General features: G+C 38.3%; 1 protein-coding gene across 4 annotated transcripts in view; it reads left to right on the top strand.

Moving 5' to 3' along the window:
* Nucleotides 1-23,156, top strand: part of slc26a4 (solute carrier family 26 member 4) — a 71,608-nt gene extending 48,452 nt beyond the window's left edge. For all 4 annotated transcript variants that reach the window (XM_073066333.1, XM_073066330.1, XM_073066331.1 and 1 more), the window contains exons 12-21: nucleotides 4,561-4,656; nucleotides 5,426-5,532; nucleotides 5,626-5,695; nucleotides 5,789-5,881; nucleotides 5,975-6,070; nucleotides 8,789-9,019; nucleotides 11,584-11,638; nucleotides 12,938-13,083; nucleotides 16,643-16,720; nucleotides 19,788-23,156. In XM_073066333.1, the coding sequence (XP_072922434.1) occupies nucleotides 4,561-4,656; nucleotides 5,426-5,532; nucleotides 5,626-5,695; nucleotides 5,789-5,881; nucleotides 5,975-6,070; nucleotides 8,789-9,019; nucleotides 11,584-11,638; nucleotides 12,938-13,083; nucleotides 16,643-16,720; nucleotides 19,788-19,811 (996 nt within the window). In that variant the 3' untranslated portion in view covers nucleotides 19,812-23,156. The remainder of the gene's footprint in view (nucleotides 1-4,560; nucleotides 4,657-5,425; nucleotides 5,533-5,625; nucleotides 5,696-5,788; nucleotides 5,882-5,974; nucleotides 6,071-8,788; nucleotides 9,020-11,583; nucleotides 11,639-12,937; nucleotides 13,084-16,642; nucleotides 16,721-19,787) is intronic.
* Nucleotides 23,157-23,653: the final 497 nt, after the last annotated feature.

Here is a 23,653-nt window from a genome sequence, read left to right on the forward strand (position 1 = left end):
CTACCAAGCACAAAGCCAGGTTGACTCTCCCTATTAAGACCCTGTCTATCCAAATACTTGTAGATCCTATCTCTTAGTACTCCTTCCAATAATTTACCTACTACTGATGTCAAACTTACTGGCCTATAATTTGCTGGATTACTTTTAGAGCCTTTTTTAAACAGCAGAACAACATGAGCTATCCTACAATCCTCCGGCACCTCACCCGTGGATACTGACATTTTAAATATATCTGCCAGGGCCCCTGCAATTTCAACACTAGTCTCCTTCAAGGTCCAAGGGAGTACCCTGTCAGGTCCTGGGGATTTATCTACTATGATTTGCCTCAAGATAGCAAGCACCTCCTCCTCTTCAATCTGTATATGTTCCATGACCTCACTACCTGTTTGCCTTATTTCCATTGACTCCATGCCAGTTTCCTTAGTAAATACTGACACAAAAAATCCATTTAAGATCTCCCCTATTTCTTTTGGTTCCATACATAGCCGACCACTCTGATCTTCAAGAGGACCAATTTTATCCTTTACTATCATTTTGCTCTTAATATACCTGTAGAAGCTCTTTGGATTATCCTTCACCTTGACTGTCAAAGCAACCTCATGTCATCTTTTAGCCCTCCTGACTTCTTTCTTAAGCATTTCTTTGCACTTTTTATACTCCTCAAGCACCTTATTTGCTCCATTTCCTGTACACGTCATACATCTTCTTCTTCTTTATCAGAGTTACAATATCCCTCAAGAACCAAGGTTCTTATTCACTTTGCCTTTAATCCTGACAGGAACATACAAACTCTGCACTCTCAAAATTTCTCCTTTGAAGGCCTCCCACTTACCAATCACATCCTTGCCAGAGAACAACCTGTCCCAATCCACACTTTTTAGATCCTTTCTCATTTCTTCAAATTTGGCCTTTTTCCAGTTTAGAACCTCAACCCGAGGACCAGATCTAGCTTTTTCCATGATCAAGTTGAAACTAATGGTGTTATGATCACTGGAACCAAAGCGTTCCCCTACACACACTTCCGTCACTTGTCCTAACTCGTTTCCTAATAGATCTAATAGTCCATCCTCTCTAGTTGGTACCTCTATATATTGATTTAGAAAACTTTAGAACACATTTTACAAACTCTAACCCATCTAGACCTTTAACAGTATGGGAGTCCCAATCAATATGTGGAAAATTAAAATCCCCTACAATCACAACTTTATGTTTCCTGCAGTTCTCTGCTAACTCTCTGCAGATTTGCTCCTCCAATTCTCGCTGACTATTGGGTGGTCTATAATGCAACCCCATTAATGTGGTCCTACCTTTCCTGTTTCTCAGCTCCACCCATATGGCCTCAGTAGACAAGCCCTCTAATCTGTGCTGCCTGAGCACTGTTGTAACATTTTCCCTGACTAGCAATGCCACCTCCCCCACCCCACCTTTCATTCCTCTGCCTCTATCACATCTGAAACATTGGAACCCTGGAACATTAAACAGCCAGTCCTGTAGCCAAGTTTCACTAATGGCTATAATGTCGTAATTCCATGTGTGAATCCATGCCCTCAGCTCGTCAGCCTTCCCCACAATACTCGAGCGGAAGTAGACACACCTCAGAAGATTATTACCACCACACACAACCCTTCTATTTGTGACTTTGCATGAACTTTTAACATCATTTATTTTCACCCCCCCCCCGCTCCACTATCTGCTCTGGCACTCTGGTTATTGTCTGAGTTGAAGATAAGATTCTCCACCTCTTAGCTCCCTGGTTCTGGAAATAATCATGTCATTAACGGGCCATTCCCGCATCCCATGCATCACAATTGAAGGTGTCTCCCGAAGTGCCCTGCTGCAGGAAGCAAAAGGAAGGAGAATTGATTGCTCATAAAATGGAGGAGTTAATTTAAACTCGTTCACTGTGGTATTTCTACACTGGTTCACCACAATTTTAAGGCAAGGGCAGATTTGCAATGTAGATCATGGAGGGGCCCATCAGAGCAATGATTTTTTTTAAACCACATATAGTTCTGATGTGGTAGACATTGTGAAACATATGCCTTTTCCTGAATTCCAAATGCATACTCAATGGCTTCTTCAAAACAATTTTCCCATTTGAACAGTGTGGACTGCTGTTGTCATGTTGTCAGTCCATGTGCATTGTACATCTGCTGGATGTTGCAGAGAGTTTGATTTGCCATCTAAACCAGTGTAAACTAGGATTAAATTGACCTTTCACTCAAATTCTAATCTATTCCTTTGCATATTCAGAAATAACATGTGAAAGACATAAACAAAATAACCACATTAAAAAGACATTTGGATAGAAAAGGTTTAGACCAGGGGTTCCCAACCTTCTTTATGCCAGGACCAATACCATTAAGCAAGGGGTCTGTGGACTGCAGGTTGGGAAGGAACCCTTAGTTTAGATGGGTGTGGAGAGAAAATGAGACTAGCTTAGGTTGGCACCTCGTATGGACAAATTGGGCTGAGGGCCTGATGCCATTCTATATTCTACAACTCTATATGGCTCTCAGCAATGTGCTTCCAATTAGTTAGATCTATATCAACACAGGCCTATAAATCTAATCCTTCTCAGTCAGCGGCAAGCGAAATTCAAACAATTATCTCCCCACTTTTATTTTCTGAATAATTGTATCAGTGCTTTTTCTTTCTTGTATCTCTTACCATATCTAATTAATGCCTCTTCTAACTGCTATTTTATTGGGAAGAGTTATTGTTGTCTCAGTGTCCTTCCTCCTTGCTGAGCACATTGCCCTTCAACATTTTTTAGTTGCGGCAGTCACCAGTGCACTATCTTATATTCTTTCATATTGCTGTGCACAAGCTAGTTGCATATTTCCATCTCTTGGCATGGATAAACCGAGAGCTTCAAGGAGATAGAATGGTGTTATTACTAAAGTGTGTGCAGCTCTCATGTTTAAAAAAAAAAATGACTCCCATAACCTATCCAAATTTAAACAGAAAACCTTGCAAATTGGAGATCCAGATAGCACTTGCAGTCATAGCTTAGGGTCTCTTCATTGAGGCACCTCCTGGAAGGACTATAAAATCAACAAACTGAACTGCAACATCCTGATTCCTTCTATTATTTATGTATGCATCTCATCAGATTTTCAGACAAATGTTCTCAAAACTTCACACGGTGCTTCTGTCTCAAAGAATGTGCTGCTTTAGCCAGTCCCCATCAGCTATAAATTTCCAGGTCTTGGGCTGATATTGGATGGGGGAAAAGAGATGGTATCTTTAATAGTTATTATATTTCCAGACATGTAATCCAAAGGCCTGGAGGCCATCAGGACAGCAAAAGTCTTTCATTTCAGTTAATAACACACTTATAAATGTAAAAGTTAAAGATGACTACAAACTTCTGGATTGTCCAAAAGTCCCAACTGGATTATTAATGTACATTGGATAGGAAATCTGGTGTTCTTACTCAGTTTAGTAAATGTGTCTCCAGACTCAGCAACTTGGTTGATTTTAACCACCTCAGTTCAAAGAGGATATGGAATACTGTATATGCTGGCTCTGCCAGTGATGTCCTGATACTGAAAAATCAATAATAAAATTCAATTTGTCAAGTTCTTACTTCTCCACTCTCTCTTGCTTTTCTTTTTTTTTGTCCTTTAGTCAATTCTTCCAACGCCCTACCCTTTCCACCTTCCCAGAGTGAACTGGTAGTTGCATGATCAGTACATGTGATAGATCTTATTAAGGTGGTGGGACCTCACTGATTCTTGTTTCCTTTTAACAAAACTGGTAAATGAGAAAAAGAGTTATTTTAAGAGTCGTTTTAAAACATCCAGCTGCCTCCTTTGGAGCAATGTGCCGGAGACTTGTACTCAGTTGGCCATTTGTGTCACGTGTGGCTTGCAAATTGATCCCCGAGGAAGTTTGTCAGAATGACAGAAATTGCATTTAATAAACAAATGTAAATGTCTTTTGAAATGCTGAGAATTAATGTTGTATAATAAATTGAATTTTCTCATTAGTAATATTTCTTCCTATTGATTCAATACAGAACTTCATTTACAGTTCAAAGGAAACATTGCTGGAAGAACTCAGTGGGTTGAGCAGCCTATGTGGAATTAAAAAATATAAGTTGATGTTTTGGGTTGAGACTCTACATCAGCGTGTCCTCCACAGATGCTGCTTAACCTGCTGATTTCAAAAGTTCAAAGTACATTTATTATCAAAGTATGTGTGTGTGTGTGTATTATTTATTTATATGTATATATATATATTTTTTTAAATTAGTAAAAAGTAATGAGACGTGAGATAGAGTCCATGAAAGTGTGATCATTGGTTGTGGGGAAAATTTCATTAATGAACAAGTGAACTTGAGTATAGTTATCCCCTTTTCTTCCAGTGTTCTATTTTTTTTGTTCCCGATTTCAGCGTCTTCAGTGTCCTTTGTCTTTATTTCCACCTCTCGGACTCCATTTTACTGTACTAGAAAATTATTGTGAAAAATAGTGGGCATAACATGAAACTGTAAGCTGAGTTTTGAAATGCTAAGCATTGTATGTTTGATATTCAAATTTTTTTTTAATTCAGTCTGTACTGGCAGCAATTGTCATTGCCAATTTGAAGGGAATGTTCTGGCAATTTTTTGATGTTCCAGTTTTATGGAGGCAAAACAGAGTTGATTGTGTAAGTATTTTGAAAACAGTCCGTGTTGAAACTGTTCATTAGAAAATTTGGAGACTTCATACTCTTAAGAATTGGGTATGACTAAGATATATGACTGCCACCTTAGAGTCACAGTTAGCATGACACTATTACAGCTTGGGTTGGGGCATCGGAGTTCAATCACAGCATCCTTTGTAAAGAGTACCTGTACATCCTCCCTGTGGAAAGTGTGGGTTTTCCCAGAGTCCTCCAGTTCCCTCCCACAGTACTAAGGCTTAAGGGGTAGGTTAATTGGTTATTGCAAATTGTCCCGTGATGAGGTTGGGGATAATCAGGTTTGTTGGGGTTGCTGGGGCGGTGCAGTTCGAAGAGCTTGAATGGTCTATTCCACACTGCGTCTCTAAATCCAAATCTAAATGTTACTAATCTGGTATAGGGCATGCTTTGTGATGTTTTTCTTGTCCTCCGTCAATTTGAATGCAGCCATGCCCTCATTGCAGTAATACGAAGATGAATTTATTCATCCAAGTTAAATCTAACAATCAACAAAAAAATGTCCAAGAAGAACTAGTAACTTTATACTTTTACCCAATACTTTTTTTTTTAAAAAAGGAGAAATTTGACAAGCTATTGTAATGGAGAGTAAAACATGAATGGTTTATTTTTGTCCAATTATTGTATATCTGACAGCTGATAGATTTATAACTCCCTTGGTAAGATGAGTTTATTTTAAAAACTATTGATCATTAAAAGATTGTGCTGTAACTGACATTGTCCTGTTTTTCTGCAGCTTATATGGGTTGTGACTTGGATTGCAGCTATCCTTTTGGGATTGGATTTAGGGCTTTTAGTTGGTGTATGCTTTGAACTTCTTACTGTTGTCCTTAGGGCCCAGTTGTAAGTATTTGATTACCATTTTTAAGAATGAAATTGCTTTATTTATCATATACTAGATAAAATCATTTATTAAATTCAACGTTAATCTTCTAGCCCAGCTTCCACAGCTCTAGCGAATGTACCAAACACAGACATTTACAAGAATCTGAAGAGATATAAAAATGTAAGTATATTTCAATTTGTTTTACTCTGCTCCAAAATATGGTTCAAGTATTATTGTTCTAATGGAGAATGTTTTCCTATTGGTGTTTGACAGCTTGTTGAACCAAGTGGTGTGAAGATCTTCAAATTTTCTTCTCCCTTGTTTTTTGGAAGTGTTGATTATTTTAAGGAGAGACTCAATAGCATTGTGAGTATGTTCTGCAGTTGTATAAAATGCAGCTCTTTTAAATCCATACTTTTAGTTATGTGGCTTGTAATTTTATGAATGAAATATTTTCAGGTTGGATTTAATCCAGTTCGAGTGTTTAATAAGCGAACAAAGGCTTTGAAGAAGATTCAGAAACTTGTAAAGAAGGGTCAATTAAGAGCAACAAAGGTACTTAAATTGACTTTGTTATACTGGCCATTCTTAAAAATGAGTAAATTTTTAATTAATTCTAGCTTCTTACTCCATTCTCTTCAATTTTCTGGCCTTCATGTGCTGTATCTCTGCAGCCTGTATCTATTATCCTATTTTTTAAAAAAGTTTTTTCTCTCATACTTGTCACAATATTGCATTTCCTCCAACAGCTTCATCTCAATCTTGGATGTCTTTTGTTTGTATATTCACACATAACAGTCTTCCTCATTAGTGTCAGTCATAGAAAAGTACAGCACAGAAACAGGCCCTTTGGCCATCGAGCCTGAGCTGAACCGTTTAAACTACCTACTCCCATTGACCTGCACCAGGATCAGATCCCTCATCCGTGTACCTATCCAAACTTCTCTTAAACATTGCAAGTGAGTTCACATGCACCACTTGCGCAGGCAGCTCATTCCACACTCTCATGACCCTCTGAGTGAAGTTTCCTATCGTGTTGCCCTTAAACATTTCACTTTGCACCTTTCACCCTTGGCCCATGACCTCTGATTATAGTCCCACCCCACCTCAGTGGAAAAAGCCTGCTTGCATTTACCCTATCTATACCCCTCATAATTTTGTATACTTCTATCAAATCTCCCCTCAATCTTCTATGTTCCAAGGAACAAAGTCCTAACCTATTCAATCTTTGCTAATAATTCTAGTCCTCCAGACCTGGCAACATCCTTGTACATTTTCTCTGTAGTCTTTCAACCTTTTTTTAATCAATTACTTTTGCTAATTTTTTTTTTTTTTAGGTGAATATGAATTCCCTCACATTCAGCTTCCAAATGAATATGAATGACTGGTCTGTCTCTGTTGTCCAGAACCATCACTCATCACCCAACAAACCTGTAAAACACTAAACCCAGTGGGGTGGGCCTTCCTTGCTTTCCTGAACCATCCTGGATTCCAGCAAGAAATCCTGCCCATCAAGCTTTAAGAGCTGGAAAAACCCGTTCCCGTATTTACCAGCTGTAAAAGCTGAGTGTGGCTGATAGTGTATAATATTTAGTGATTTGACATTTTAAAAACTATTGAAAATAAAGTAATAAGATGTATATAAAATGCTTGATTTCATAAACATCTGGAAGCATTGGATGTTAGCCTACTTTTCAGATTCTGTCCTCCATCTCCCAACAACCTCTTTTCCTTTCACACTTTCAAAGCTCATTCACCGTATTCTGAAGTATTCTCCTGATCAAAAGTTTAAAGTACATATATGTCCTTGTATACAATGCAGAGATTCATTGTTTTTGTGGACATACTCAATAAATCAATCTATAGAATAATAACAGAATCAATGAAAGACTGCCCAACTTGGGTGTTCATCCAGAGTGCAGAAGACAACAAACTATGCAAATGCAAAAATAAATTAATAATAATTAAACAACCAATATTGAGAACATGAGATGAAGAGTCCTAAAAGGTGAGTCCATATGTTATGGAAGCATTTCAAAGATGGAGTAAGTGAAGTTGTCTCCTTTGGTTCAACAGCCTGATAGTTGAAGGGTAGTAATTGTTCTTGAACTGGTGGTGTGAGTGCTGAGGTTCCTGTACCACCTTCGTGATAGCAGCAGTGAGAAGAGAGTATGACCTAGGTGGTGGGGGTCCCCGATGATGGATGCTGCTTTCCTGTGACAATGATCCACGTAGATGTACTGAATGGAGGGGAAGTCTTTGACCATGATGGACTAGGCTGTATCCACTACTTTTTGTAGGATTTTCCAGGCAAAGGCATTGGTGTTTCCATAACAGGCTGTGACACAGCCAGTCAATGTTCTCTCTGCCATACATCTATAGAAGTTAGTCAAAGATCAAGAGATCTCCACTTAAGAACATTAAGAAATAGAAGCAGGAATGATCCTAAATTCTGAACATCTTGGATTTATTGCGTATGCCTGCAAGAAAACTAATCTCAGGGTCGTATATAGTGACATACATGTACTTTGATGATAAATTTCCTTTGAACACCTCAGAATACTGAAGCCTATTGATCGCAAGTATACTTTTATGATCAATCATCTGCAGCCTTTTCAGGTAAAGAATTCCAAAGGTTTGCAGTCCCCTGAGTGAACGGATTTCTCCTAGACTCGGTCACTTTATCCTGAAAAGCTGACCCCAAGATCATGATTTTGGAGCCTCTGGATGAAATTCTGCCAAGCCCGCTGGTTTTTCTGAACTGTCAAGAGTGCGCTGTGTCTCACATCTCTCTTTATTGAGTAACCACAGGATGTCCACTGCTCCAACTTAATTTCTCTCGCGCAGAGATCAAACTAATCCAAATGTGGTTTCATCAATGTTATGCACAATATTAGTAAAAGTTCCTTGTTTCTGTACTCTAATTCCTTTGGAATAGAGACCAAGGTCCCATTTGCTTTCTTAACTGCGTGTTTTACCTGCATGTTTACTTTGTCTCTCACGAACCAGGACACCCAAGTCTTTCTGAAAGCAAACACATTTCTCACACAAGTTCAAATAGAAATCATCATTTCTTTCCTTTCTGACAAAGCCCTTAGCCTCATATTTTCCCATTGTGTTGGTCACCTTCCTGTAACTCCAGATTTTCTTATTTTCCTCTGTGATCTGTTGAGGGTAATTTTCCATCAGTTTATGTGCTCGATGGATTTCGCAATGATCCAAGTCTGTATTTGTCCAACAGTTATATTTCAGAAATTCCTTTCCCATCTTTAGGACGGGGTTGTAACTGATGGAAGTGTTGCCAATGAAGCTTTTGAAGACGATGAGAATGCTGCAGAAGAGCCAGAACCAGACGTTCCAATGAAGGAAGTGGAAATCCAAGTTGACTGGAACTCTGAACTCCCAATCAAAGTCATGGTTCCCAAAGTTACCATTCATAGCCTTATTTTTGATTTCAGTTCTGTGTCATTTATTGACATTGTGGGAGTCCGAATCTTTAAAATGGTAAGTAAACTTTTGCTGTAACAAGTAGCACTGTGAAAATCATGTTTTTAAAAAATGCAGTCAGAAATGCATTACTTTTCAGTCGGCATTTAGGTGAAGTATGTTTGTGCTCAGATACATCATCTGCTGAAAAATACTATTTAAAAAAATTTAGACATATTTCCAGTTGTAATTTTTAATACAGTATTTTAGTATTTGCTTTTTTAATCTGCATCTTAATGAATTTTTAAAATATCCCTAAAGTACATCATTAGTATCTACAGTTTTAAGTGATTTGTTCCTTGTGAAATCCTTTCTTTAGAATATGGATGGCCTAATTAAAAGGAAATGAAGGCTAAGTTTTAGAATTCATTCTGATGTAAAGACCATAAGACATAGGAGCAGAATTAGGCCAAATGACCCATTGAGTCTGCTGTACCATTTAATTGTGCCTGATCCTTTATTTTCCCCCTCCTCAGTCCCACTCCCTGGTCCTCTGCCTGTAACCTTTGATGCAGTGCCAATCAAGAACTTATCAATCTCTGTGTTAAATACACCCAAATGACCTGGCCTCCATAGCTGCCCATGGTAACAAATTCCACAAATTCACCACCCTCTGGCTAAAAATTCTCCACAGCTCTATTTTAAATGGCGCCCCTCTATCCTGAGGCTGTGCCATCTTGCTCTGGACTCTCCCACCGTGGGAAACATTCTTTCCACATCTACTCTGTCTAGGCCTTCCAACATTTGAAAGGTTTCAATGAGATGCCCCTTCATCCTTCTAAATTCCTGTGAGCAGAGGCCCAGAGCCATCAAACGTTCCTCGTATGATGACCCTTTCATTCCTGGAATCATCCTTGTGAACCTCCTCTGGACCCTTTCCAATTCCAGCACATCTCGTCTAAGATGAGGAGCCCAAAACTGTACACAATACTCAAGGTGTGGCCTCACCAGTGCCTTAAAAAGCCTCAGCATCACATCCCTGCTCTAGACCCCTTGAAATGAATGCTTACATTGCATTTGCCTTCCTCACCACTGACTCAACCTGCCACATTCTTGCCCATTCTCCTAATTTATCTACGTCCTTCTACAGCCTTCCTGTTTCCTCAACACTACCTGCCCCTCCACCAATCTTCATATCATCTGCAAACTTGGCAACAAAGCCATCTATTCCATCGTTTAAATCATTGATATACAGCATAAAAAGAAGCTGTCACAAAACTGACTCCTGCAAAACACCACTAGTCACTGGCAGCCAACCTGAAAAGGACCATTTTATTTCCACTTGCTGCCTCCTATCAATCAGCCAATGCTAATAACTTTCTTGTAATACCATGGGTTCTTGGTAAGCAGCCTCGTGTATGGCATCTTGCCAAAGTCCTTTTGAAAGTCCAACTATAGAACATTCACTGCATCCCCTTTATCTATCCTACTTGGAATCTCCTCAAAGAATTCCAACAGGTTCATCAGGCAAGATTTTCCCTTAAGGAAGCCATGCTGACTTTGTCCTATCCTGTCCTGTCTCACAAAATACTCCATCACCTCATCCTTAACAATTGACTCCAACATCTTCCCAACCACTGAGGTCAGGCTTACTGGTCTATAATTTCCTTTCTGCTGCCTCCCCCCTTTCTTTGAGTGGAGTACCATTTGCATTTTTCCAGTCCTCCAGAACCATGCCAGTGCCCAATGATTCTTGAAAGATCATCACTAGTGCCTCCACAATCTCTACCACTACCTCTTTCGGAACCCTTGGGTGCAGTTTATCTGGTCCGAGTGAATTGTGCACCTTTAGGTCTTTCAGCTTTTTGAGCACCTTGTAAAAGTAACTGCTATTGTAAATTGGGTGTCTCTACTGTTAGGCTTTCTATATGTGCTGTTGCCATGGAAATCGAGAAGTTGTTTCTTTCTTACATTTACTCACTAATGCAATATTGTTAATCCAATCTGGAAGGTGTGTGGGTCAAAGTTAGGGCCACCCTGCAAAACCTTTAAGCTTCTGACTTGCGTCCCTTCTAGTTCAATGCATGGTAAGTGCTGTTGATGTTAAACTGTTTGAGGAAAGAACTTTTCCATCTCTACCTTGAAATTTCATGGTGTGCACACACCATTGACATCCATTATAAATCAGATTTGCCCATCTCTCGGAAGAATTCAGACCTTCTATTAGCAGGTATAACTGTAGACTCTGAAAATAGTATTCTAAATTGTACTTATCAATGTTTGCAATCATTAGAGTTTATTTAATGCATAATTCGGTAACTGGTGATGGAGCTTAGCGCCTGATTAATCCTTCTGATTAACTTCCAGAGCCTTCTGCTGCACTTGGATCATGTTCCCATTTTCCCCTTTCATTTGCTTTTCAGTTTCCCTTTTATTTCAGATAAGGTGTAAATCTATATGTGAGGGTTTTTGTTTCAAGTTGCTGAACTTTTTGACATCTTGCATTTTCTGCTTTATTTCCATTTATAAATAAAATTCACATAGTTCTAATAGAAACTTGAGTTTTCCTCAGCCTTTTTAAACTATAGGAAATGGCATTTGAAGTTGACCCCTGGTGACATGTAAATTATTATTTATTGCAGTTGGTAAAGCAATTTGAACGAATAGGCGTTAAAGTTTATGTGGCAGCATATGAAGGTAATTTAATTTTAAATAATAAATCAGTTTTTACAAAGCAGAAATATTAACTTGAAGCTTGTGATGAGCAAAAAATAAGTGTTTCTCTGGGTTTGCCCAGCAGCTCCATAATGAATCACTGACTAGTCCAGGACTCACTAGTATGACTGTTTCCAAAAACAGGATTTTGATTCTTGCTGATAGATTCCTGCTAGTAAACCTGTTGGTAAACACTACTGATGGGCTCAGCATGGAACTGTGTAGTACCCTGTGAAGTTCAGCAATGAAGCATTGGCTTGCTGCAATTCCCAAACATTTTCAAATCAAGTCAAATTTATTGTCATTTAACTATATACATGTATACTGTCAAACGAGACAATGTTTGTCCAGGCCAGTGTGTAAAACACTGTAATACATATAACACACATGTAACATATAATTGATGAAAGTAGGGAAAAAAATCTACAGATGAATTACACATAGATAAACAAAATAAAGTTTATAAATTAAATTTTGTTAAGGTCCAAAACAGGTTAACCAATGACTCTTTGAATACAATGCGGCAGTGAGTTCAGAAGCCTAATGGCTTGAGGGAAGAAACTGTTTCTCATCCTGACCATTCTTGGTTTTAATGCACCAGAGTTTCCTGCCTGATGGTAGAAAATCAAAGAGGATGAATGGGTGGGATCCTTGATAATACTAAGTGCCCTGTGTATGCAGCACTCCTGATAAATGCCCCTGACGGGTGGTAGGGAGTGATTAGATCTGGCATCTGATCAGTGAGCCCTTTCATTTGAACGGAGACATTATAGCTGCAGAGAGGAAAGATGAAGTCCATTTTCATAATTTCACTGCTTTTTAAATGTTTAGGTGATTTTTATGATTTTTAATTTGTAACTGTAATAATTATTTCCAGTGAAATGTGAATGCTTCAGACTCTGTTAGAACAATTTAATTGTAAGTAATAAAATGCATTCTTTTTAGTCTAACATTCATCCAAAACTTGAAATTTGCATGTTGTTGAGCTGCCCTGCTCTCAGCAATTTATAGCTGCCACAGTTCTATGGACTTGCTTGAAACACTGGACTATTATACCCAGTACAGTGGTGAATGATTAATTTTATGCCTATGATTCAAAGTAACTCCGAAGCAACAGACAGAAAATGCCGGAGGAACTCAGCAGGTCAGGCAGCGTCTATGGAAATGAATGAACAGTTGACGTTTCGGGCTGGGACCCTTCTTCAAATCTGACTTATTTTGGCTAAAATCCCAGTTAGGAATGATTTTTTAAAAAGATCTTGTTTCCCGCCTGAATTCCAGATCACATTGTGAAGAAGTTGGAAAAGTGTGGCTTTTTTGATGAAAGTGTGAAAAAGGACATGTTTTACCTCACCGTTCATGATGCTGTTGTTCACATACACACTCAGACTATGTACAAAGATATACAAGATCCTATATATGATAAGGTAGGAGGCCATTTAATTCTCTTTTGATGAAATTTTGCTTTTTGGATGGAAAACTTGCATCAAATCTAGAATAAAGATTGTAGATAATGTGTTAACAATAATTCCTATAACTCACACCATTTTCCACTGCTTACACAGTCAATTCTGATTACTGCCTGCTCACAGAAAGAAAGAGATGTGATCATTTCCTTTTAGTTTCCTGAGTAATGCTCTGAGCTGATGTTTTGTTTGTTTACTTATTTACTTTTATTTGGTGAGAAACAGTGCAGAATAGGTCCTTTGAGCCTTGCCACACAGCAATACCCCGATTTAATCCTAGCCTAATCAAAGGACAATTTACAATGAATAATTAACTGGTAGGTACTGTGGGAGGAAGCCAGAACACCTGGAGGAAACCCATGCAGTCACAGGGAGAACTTACAGGCAGCTGCAGGAATTGAACCCAGATCGCTGGTATTGTAAAGCGTTGTGCTAAATGCTATGCTACAATGCTGCTTACGCATATTGAAGGAAATGGGGATGAAGACTTTGGCAGGGAGATGGGAAGAGTGTATTGGAATAGAACTGCTCAGTTAATGCTTTTCACTTTTATATTGTGTCCTTTGGATCAAACTGTAAAACAGAGTCGGAGGCACAGCATACATGAAGGGAAGGACAAATACACTGTGCAGAATATCTGCTCGGAGGAGCTCATGCAGAACTGATATCTATTGAATTAATGTAAATGGGACCCTTGTATGGTGGCACCTTTTGGGAAGGAGGAGAAAACTGAAGAAAGTTAAGTTCCTGTATGTAACAGGGTTTACTATGCACCAGATCAAATTCTTGGATGAAAATGCCTGGAAACATGGAATGACATGGTGTGTCTGACATGGAATGAAAGCCACTAATGTTGTCTTGAGACTGGCCAGTAGTTGGTTGAAACATTCCAGTATCATTTCATAGTTCATTAACTGGAACCCATTATCCCGTTATCAGAATCTTACTCAATAAGTGGAGAGCTGTAGTCCACTGCCAGCATTTCGTATGTTCTTTGAAATAATTTATAAGAGCATTTTAACAACCCTGTGAGTTATTTTCCAATGTTCATAATTCTTTCCCCTCTTTTGCCACAAATGTTTGCAAGTCACCTGCAAACAGGAAGTAAGAAAAGTGCATAAAGTTCAGCAAGCTAAAATCAGACTGGGGACCCTTGTGGAATATAAAGTTAGCAGGAAAGTGTTCATACAGACAATTAGAAAGTTCAAAAGGTGCTACGAAATGGCCTTGGCAAGCAAGATCAAGGAGAATCCCAAGGCATTTTATACTTGTATTGGAAAAAAATAGGATTACTAACAGAAGGGTAGGTTCATTTAAGAATAATGGAGAGAATTTATGCCTGGAGTCGGAGCAAGTGACTGAGGTGCTAAATAAGTATTCTGCATCTTTTTTAATGGAGGAGTATGATTTGGAGGACAGTGGAAAAAGAGTGGGGCATACTAATGTGCTGGGATGCAGAGTGCAGAGGAGATGGTCCTCAGCTGCCTTAAAAGCATTAAGGTGGATAAGTCCCCTGGGCTTAATGATGTACTGTATATATACCAAAGCATTGAGTAGATTACAGGGGTTTTGACAAAGACCTTTGTCTCATCACTGGCAACAGGTTGTTGTTGGAGCATTAGAGAGTGGCCAATGTGCCTTTGTTCAAGAAGGGAAATGGGGATAGCCCAGGTAGTTAGAGACCACATCAATGGGAGAGAAGTAACTGGAGAGGATACTGAGGGATAGGATTTGTGCTCATTTGGAAAAGCAACGCCTACTTGGGAACAGCCAGCATGGCTTTGTGCGGAGTAGAATCATGTCTTAATGAGTTTTTTGAGGAGGTGTCAAAATTGCTTGTTGAGTTTGACGCAGCGGATGTTATCTATTTGGACTTTAGTATGATATTTAATAAGGTCTTCATGGTAGATTAATTCAGAAGATAAAGATGCATGGGAGCCAGGGTGAATTGCAGATTCGGATTTGGAACAGGTTTGCCCTTGAGAAGACAGAGTAGTGGTGGAAGGTTGCTATTTTGATTGGAGGTTCAGATGAGTGCTGCTCCACAAGGATTGGTGTTGGGACTTGATGGTTGTGATATTATCAATGATTTGGATGAAAATGTAGATGGTTAGATTAGCAAATTTGTGGGTGACACCAAGATTGATGGAGTTGTGGACAATGTAAAGGACTATAATTAAAACCAGTGGGATATAAATCAATTATAGATATGAACAGAGGAGTGGCAGATGGTGTTTAATCCAGGCAAATGTGAGGTAGTGCACTTTGGTAAGTTAAACAGAATGAGAAACTATACAGTTAAAGGTAGCATCCCAACAATGGGATCTTGGGGTCCTGCTCCATAGTTCACTGGAAGTGGATTAAGATGGATAAAATGGTAAAGGAGGCATATGTCATGTTTGCCTTCATTGGTAAGGATGTTGAGTAGAAGACTAAAGAAGTTGCTGCATTTATGTAAGATATTAGCCAGATTACTGTTGGAGAATTGTGTGCAGCTCCAGTTGCCCCATCATAGTAGAAGGTAGAGACTGTGGGGGAAAAAAGTACCAAAGAGGTTTACCATGATGTTGCTGGATTAGAGGGTATAGGCTGCAACAAAGCATTGAACAAACTTGGGTTGGGTTACTTGCTCTAGAGCAGGGAGCTCCCAACCTTTTCTTTTTAATGCCATGGAGCCTTACCGTTAACCAAGGGGTCCATGGACCCCAGTTTGGGAACCCCTGCTCGAGACCATTGCAAGCTGAGGGGAGACTTGTTGGAGTTCTTTAAAACTGAGGGGCATCGGTAAAATAGAAAGTCAGAATCTTTTCTCTAGGGTAGAAATGTCAAACACCAGAAGACATGTTTTAAGACGAGGATTCCCAACCTTTTTAGTGCCATGGACCCCTACCTTTAGCTGAGAGGTCTGTGGATCAGGCTGGGAACCACCTTTTTAAGGATAGGAGGGGTAGTTTAAAGGGAACATGAGTGGCAAGATTTTTTTCCCTCCTACAGAGTAGTGGATACCCGGAATAGGATATGTGGGTGGTAGTGGAAGCAGGCAGTTTGGTGGAGTTTGAGGATTTTGGACAGACACTTGAATAGAGTGAGATATGGAAAATGCACAGGAGGAGGACATTTAGTATAAATTGGCATCAAGTTCGGCCCAGCTTGATGGGCTGAATGGCCTGTCCCATGCTATCCTGTTCTGTATTCTGTCATCAACCTCTGCATTGATAAATGGTTGGAAATATAATGTTGCAGTATAGGGAGGTAACTCGGAGTGCTATTACTTGTAATATATATTAGATCATACATTCTAGAAAGCAAATTATATTTGTGCTCACAAGAAAAGATGTTGTTGTAACAGTCTGCTATAGGGGAAAACAAACAGTAAATTGCGAAATACGCTGATAGAATCAGTCTGTCAGATATAATAAATTGCCTATTGTTCAATAGACAGTGAGATTTACTGCCCTTCGTACTGTTTCATTATTATACAGCTACATTTCACTGATTTGTTAATTGCGTTTCCAACTAGATATCACTCATACAAGAATCGAAAGAACCTTTGGAAGAAGTCGAGGATGATGTGGAAGAACTAGAAGATCAGAATCAGGTAAATGCCAATATTTAAGAAGTATTTTTCTTCTAGCATATCTCGGGGTTTCCTCACTCTCAGGCTCACGTCATTAGGGCACAATCTCCTTTGATGTAAGGAGTGACCTTTATCATCCTTTGACCTTCCAGATCAATGTCAAAGCAGTTTACAGGAAAACCACAAAAGTAGTTTGTTGCTTGGTACATAGCCTTATAGATATCGTAAAGCACGAAACATGCTAAATATGCTGATAGAATTAGTCTGTCAGATATAATAAATTGCCCATTGCCTATTGAAAACATTTTTACAATATAGAATGGGTGTGCAATATAGAATGCCCAGCTGAGCTGCATTTACCTGCTAACTATGCATGGGACATTGTTGAACAGTGACTGTTTTAGACTTTGACTATGTCATGGTATTCGATGTCCAGGCTTGTAGTTGAACTAGTCAAAATGTACATTGGTTGCATTGTTAATAAGATTAATTGAGCAGAGATGCACTCAGAGGCCATTTTATTAGGTATACATATACACCTGCTTGTTAATGCAAATATCTAATGAGCCAATCATGTTTCAATACATAAAAGCATGTAGACATTTAATTGTCGTTCACACCACTCATCAGAATGAGGAAGAAATATGATCTAAGTAATTTTGACCATGGAATGATTGTTGGTGCCAGATGGGGTGGTTTGAGTATCTCAAACTGCTGATCTCCTGGGATTTTCATGCACAGCACGCTAGAGTTTACAGAGAATGGTGTGGGTAGAAACAAAATAATATCCAATGAATGGCAGTTCTGTGGGCAAAAATGCATTGTTAATGAGAGAGGTCAGAGGAGAATGGCCAGACTGGTTCAAGCTGACAGGAAGGCAACTGCAAATCAAATAACCAGACATTGCAACAGTGAGTAGAAGAGCTTCTCTAAATGCAATTCTTGTAGTGGATGGGCTACATTAGCATAAGATCATGAACATACACTCAGTGGTACAGGAAGTACCTATCTAATAAAGTGGCCACTGAGTGTATCCTCATAATGAGTTCAATTGTAATTTCTCTAACTGAGATCAATGGGAAAGAATGTTGAGATGTGGAGTAACTGTTGGTAAACTGAGTTGTGGCATGCATCATGTGTGTTAAGAATGGGCTTAAAGGCCTGAATATCCTCTTCCATTTTCTAATCTCAATATTGGCCCCTGCGGTAAAAGAAATCAGTGAGCAGCTGTTACTAATCATACTGCCTGACTCTTGAAGTGTGAGGATAAAGGGAGAAAGAGTGAAGCATATGTAAGGGGAAAAAGGAAGAGAATCCAACAAGTTAGGAAATGGGGAGGAAGTTGAGATGAATCAGTTGGAAGAAGTTAATGAGAATGAAATTGGAGAATTTTTAAAATATTTTTTGAGATGCAGCACTTCTTTCCCTTTGAGCCACGCAGCCTGGCAATCCCACAGTTTAATCCTAGACAAATCATGGGACAATTTGCAGTGAACAATTAACCTACCAACTGGTACGTCTTTGGACTGTGGGAGGAAACCCACAAGGACACGGGGAGAACGTACAAACTCCTTACAGGCAGTGGTGGGAACTGAACCTGGTTCGCCTGTATTGTACAGTGTTGTGCTAACCACTAGGCTACCAAGCCCCCCACCCCATAACCCTGAGGCAGAATGTGGGGGGAAAAGGGAATAGCATAACTGAGTAAAATGTAAACTTGAGAATGCAATATTGTGCGGGGGGTGGGGGGAGAGTCATTCAGTTTGTCATCTGATGTTGATTTTGCAACAACCTTGTATGTACAGTATACTTTAATTATAGCTACAATAACAACGACCTGAGCGGAACTGGCCAGAAGCTGGTTCCCAGTAGCAGAGGGTGGTTCAGCCAGTCTCGGGTTTGTATGCAGATAGGGTCACATGGAGAGGTCTGAGATGAAGTGAATGTTAGATGCTGACTTACCTGACCACCACCTCCACTGCTGCACTGGCCCAACAGTGAAACTCTGTGCTAAGGTGAAGCCTGATATGCCTTGCATCCAGCCCTTTCAACATTACAGTATGGCAGGCTCTCATAAGAACTACACTCTCCACAAGTTGTTTACAGATTTTCACTTTATTCCAGTATTTTAATTACTTGCTCCTTTTTAAATTATTTAAAAATGGTTCCAACATTTTAACTATCTATTTTGAACATTTTTCTTTTTTTTTTTCTCAAAACGTGTACCAAGAATCAGGAACTTTTGGCAGAAATAGCCTGTCAAAAGCTATCAACACGGTGTGAGGCCTCGATACAGTGCAGAATGAAACGTGGGCTATATCTCTGGTCCGTAGTGTTAGTTTTCTAACCCTGGGCTTGGAAGAGGAAATACATACAATAATACTGCTCACCATTGTTGTCCTTGTGACATTAGTATATATCTGGAGAGTGACTAAAGACGTGGTCAAGGCTTGCCTCTGATGTCCATGCACTTCAACTGTAGGCTTTGACACAAAGAAACACTTGCTCAGTCAGGAACTGGTGGTTGGATGGTACACAAACTCCTGTATCACTTGTAAACCAAAGAAAATAGATGCAGAGCTGGAAAACCACAATTCCACAAATCTAAACACAAGGAAATCTGCCGATGCTGGAAATTCAAGCAACACACACAGCTCTTGTTAGCTATTGCTATTTATTTATATTTGCATTTGCACAGTTTGTCTTCTATGCTCTACCTGATCTTTCATTGATCCCATTTGTAGTTACTATTCTATAGATTTGCTGAGTATGCGCCCGCAGGGAGAAGAATCTCAGGGTTGTATGTGGTGACATGTATGTACTCTGATAACAAAATTTACTTTGAACAAGCACAGTATTTGTAGCTAACTTATTTATAAAAAATGAAGCTGATCACATCTGGAGTCTCAACTAGGCACTTGAGACCAGTAGCCAATGGACTGGATTAGATTTTTCTGGGAAAACAGCTGTTTTTCTAAATGTTGCATTTCTTCATAGTTTAAAAGTTTTTTTTTTGGTTAATGCCGTTCAAGTTGCTGCTCCGGAAGGAAAAAAAAGTTAATATTTTATTTCAAATATTCCTTCACAGGGCCACACTGGATTCAGCTATTGAAGCTCTGATCCAAATGATCTTGGATACAGAGAATTCCCAAGGCACATGCACTTGTCAGTTCTTATGGATTCATTGGAGCTTTCTATACTAGGCCGCTGTTTTGTTAATATGGATAGGCCATGAATGATCTTTGATATAAATCTAAAAGATTTGCAATCTATTTTTATATGTATAAAGCACCTACAGAAATCTTTGCTTGAAATTCTTGCAATTGTGACTATTGGTTGTTTTGACCTGGGAATCATTGTTATATGGTATATTAGGCACTATCTTGTTCTGCAACTACGGACATGATACTATCAATAAATTGGAGTTGTGCTATTGCAGCCCAGCCTGAAGTACTCTGTAGTCATGTCCTATGGACTGTTTAGATCTGAAACAGACTGTTCACATGTCGCTGGGAGTTTGCACTGTTCATTTTCTGTCTACAGTAGATTCATAATTTTGCAGAATTAATCTTAATTGGATTGAAATTACATTTAATCAACCATAGCTCGCCGGGACAGGAATTGTTGCACATCAAAAACTTAAGTTTTGTGCCATTTTATTATATAAACTTTTGAAGGGTATGATATTTAGAAATATAGGAGAACTTCAAACCCAATTATTTCCTACAAAACAAACTTAATGGGTTAATGCATTCTATTCTAAGTTTATTCCAAATACAATATAAAGTAATTAGTGCATAATATATTCTGAACATTGAATATTACATAAAAAATGTCTAATCTTAATGCTATGAATTATTTTATTCTTGGAATTGTTTTTAAAAAAAATGTTTAGCTACCTTCAGGGTTAACGTGATTCTTCACATTATTGATACCAAAGTGTCCTTAGTCACACTGAGGAATAAAGTGTATTGAGATCAAGAAGAAAGTTGTTCTTAATTTGGAATTTTGCTTTAGATGTAACCCATGAGTAGTAATTTTTGAGGATGATTGTGATCAGTCTTTTTTTTCCTTGTGAGAGAACTGCACTATATTTACTATTTTATTTTAAATTTAACCACTGAACAGAATAATAGGTATCTCAAAAATTCAGGGTCAATCATACCATTTAAACAATCTACTCTTGCTTTCGGTGAAAACAATTCAATAGGCCATATAATTTGAAATGATGGATATGGGATGTGAATGGGTGCAGATTATTTGTCCATGCTGTGATTGTTATTAAAGATAAAAGTACAATATTAACAAATCTCGAATTAAACAAAAGACAGGGAAGTTTTATTTTCAATTACAAAAGTTCAACTTTAGTGAAAACAATTAATTTTTTGTAACATCAAAGTGGTATACTGTAGAAAGCCACTCTATACCACTGTGCATGGATTACAGTCTATGTGGGTGTTGATTTTAAAATTGGCTTTAAATACATTTTAATACATTCCACTGGAAATGTTGGAGTATTATTCCCTCAGAAATGTCCTCATTGATTGTTAGGTGGAAATTCTAATGGAATTATTGGGCTTAACAGCTAAAATCTTTTGTTTCCCCCTTATTGAATTAAGAATTTGAAGATATTGTTGTGGTAACTTTACTATTCTGTAGTTGAAGTAAGGAGAAAAGCTGATCTATTTCTTTTAGGAGTTTAAAGTTTGCTACCAAATAACCAGCTTTTTTTTTTGCATTCAGGATTGAAATTAAGAATTTTATTGAATAAATTTTCAAGCAAGTTAATTTTTTTTCAATTTTAACATGGGGGGGGGGATGGTGTTCTTGAGTGTTATTATGACATCACTTAAGATCCACTTTAGTTTTCATCAAATTTTCTGTCTACTTTATTAATTAAAGTATCAATCTGTTTAAAATCAGTTGATCAATACCTGTCTTACAATTGTGGGCATAGGAATATCATTGTATTCTTTGAACAATAGTATGTATTATGGTTTCTTCATCGATGGGCTCTGCTAATCCAGCTTTTGATTAGTTTTGCACTGCTCAGTTCACTGTTTTGCAACTTTTGTTCATTTATGTAAATTGGTGACAGGTCGTGATGGTAATTTGTCCTTGGAAGAATCTATTAGATAAACTACCTAAATTTCAGTTACTCTAATTTGTAACTGCAGACTCTGTAAAATAATATGCAATTAAGCTGTAATAAAATTATAGTCATTTCAGAATCTTGTAAGTATGGAATTAAGTAATTAAAAAAAAAGCAACTTTGGAATTGCGTGTGAAAATTGGGGAGAAAAAGAGGGATAGACTAACTCTATTGGACATGATCTGTCTAAGAATAATTGTTATGATACTTTGGAAACAATACACTATATAAAAATGCATGTTAATGTTAAATATTTTATACAAGTAAGCATTTGTTTCAATATTTTTAAATATGTGGAATGAATGGGGTGTTTCTTGTGTTTGAAAATATTTCGTTTCGTTTTGTTTTGAGGTTGCCTCATGCTACAAGTCTGATCTGTTTGCTAGTGGAGTCCTATGGTACACATTCTTGCTTGCCATGAAATGCTCTCTGATATGAAACCAAATATTGTTTGCCATTTAATACCTATATTTTTGTGCACTGACATTCTTTATAATTATGGATGAGTGGATCCCTGATAATTTTTTTGTTAATTTAATGTAATGATAAATTGATTGGATCAGTCTAATAAAGATATCAGTTAAGGAATGATTGAAATCAGGCATTGTATATGGAACGTGCAACCACTCACCCATTCTACTCATTATAGTTCACTAAGCCTCTTTCTACTTTTCTTTATCCGACTCGTATAACCCTCTTTCTTCCTTCACTTTTGTGCTAAATTAATTTACTGACCTATTTGCTGATTGCACTCAGTTTTTAACAAAAATTCTAAATTCACTAATTAAGTTGGATGGTCTTCTAGTCCTCTCCACAAATAGATACACACTATCTATCAAAACCTTTATTTGTTATGATTTCTTGGGTCAACCCGTTCAAGACACAAGCAAGCCTCTTTGCTCAGTCCTTCGTGATGGGAATAACTGTTTCTGGTGCAAACCCTGCAGTTTCTTTTCATTGTTTGTGTATCATTTAATATTCTTCTCCAGCCCTTTACCTTTCCCACCCACCTGGCTTGACCTATCCTCCTCCTCCTATTCCTATCTTTTCATTCTGGCATCTTCTTTCATTTCCAGCCCCAAAGAAAGGTCTCTGCCCGAAACATTGACAGTTTATTCATTTCCATAGATGCTGCCTGACCTGAGCTCCTCCAGCATCTTGTGTGCATTAATCTGGATTTCCAGCATCTGCAGAATCTCTTGTGTTTATTATTTCAAGTATGGTTTAATCGAACTCTAAGAGTTTACTGTAACTTCTAAATTGCAATTCTGCCTGTACAAGAAATAAATGACTTTAGTTTGTTAACTATGTTGTCTATTTATTAAACTCCAAGATCCCCATGAGCCCACACACCATTTATTCTTACCAAAATATAATTCACACTTATAACCATATAACAATTACAGCACGGAAACAGGCCATCTCGGCCCTTCTAGTCCATGTCCAACGCTTACTCTCACCTAGTCCCACTGACCCACACTCAGCCCATAACCCTCCATTCCTTTCCTGTCCATATACCTATCCAATTTTACTTTAAATGACAATACTGAACCTGCCTCTACCACTTCTACTGGAAGCTCGTTCCACACAGCTACCACTCTCTGAGTAAAGAAATTCCCCCTCGTGTTACCCTTAAACTTTTGCCCTCTAACTCTCAACTTATGTCCTCTTGTTTGAATCTGCCCTACTCTCAATGGAAAAAGCCTATCCACGTCAACTCTATCTATCCCCCTCATAATTTTAAATACCTCTATCAAGTCCCCCCTCAACCTTCTATGCTCCAAAGAATAAAGACCTAACTT

This window comes from Hemitrygon akajei, chromosome 14 (assembly GCF_048418815.1).
Source record: "Hemitrygon akajei chromosome 14, sHemAka1.3, whole genome shotgun sequence".
NCBI lineage: Eukaryota > Metazoa > Chordata > Chondrichthyes > Myliobatiformes > Dasyatidae > Hemitrygon > Hemitrygon akajei.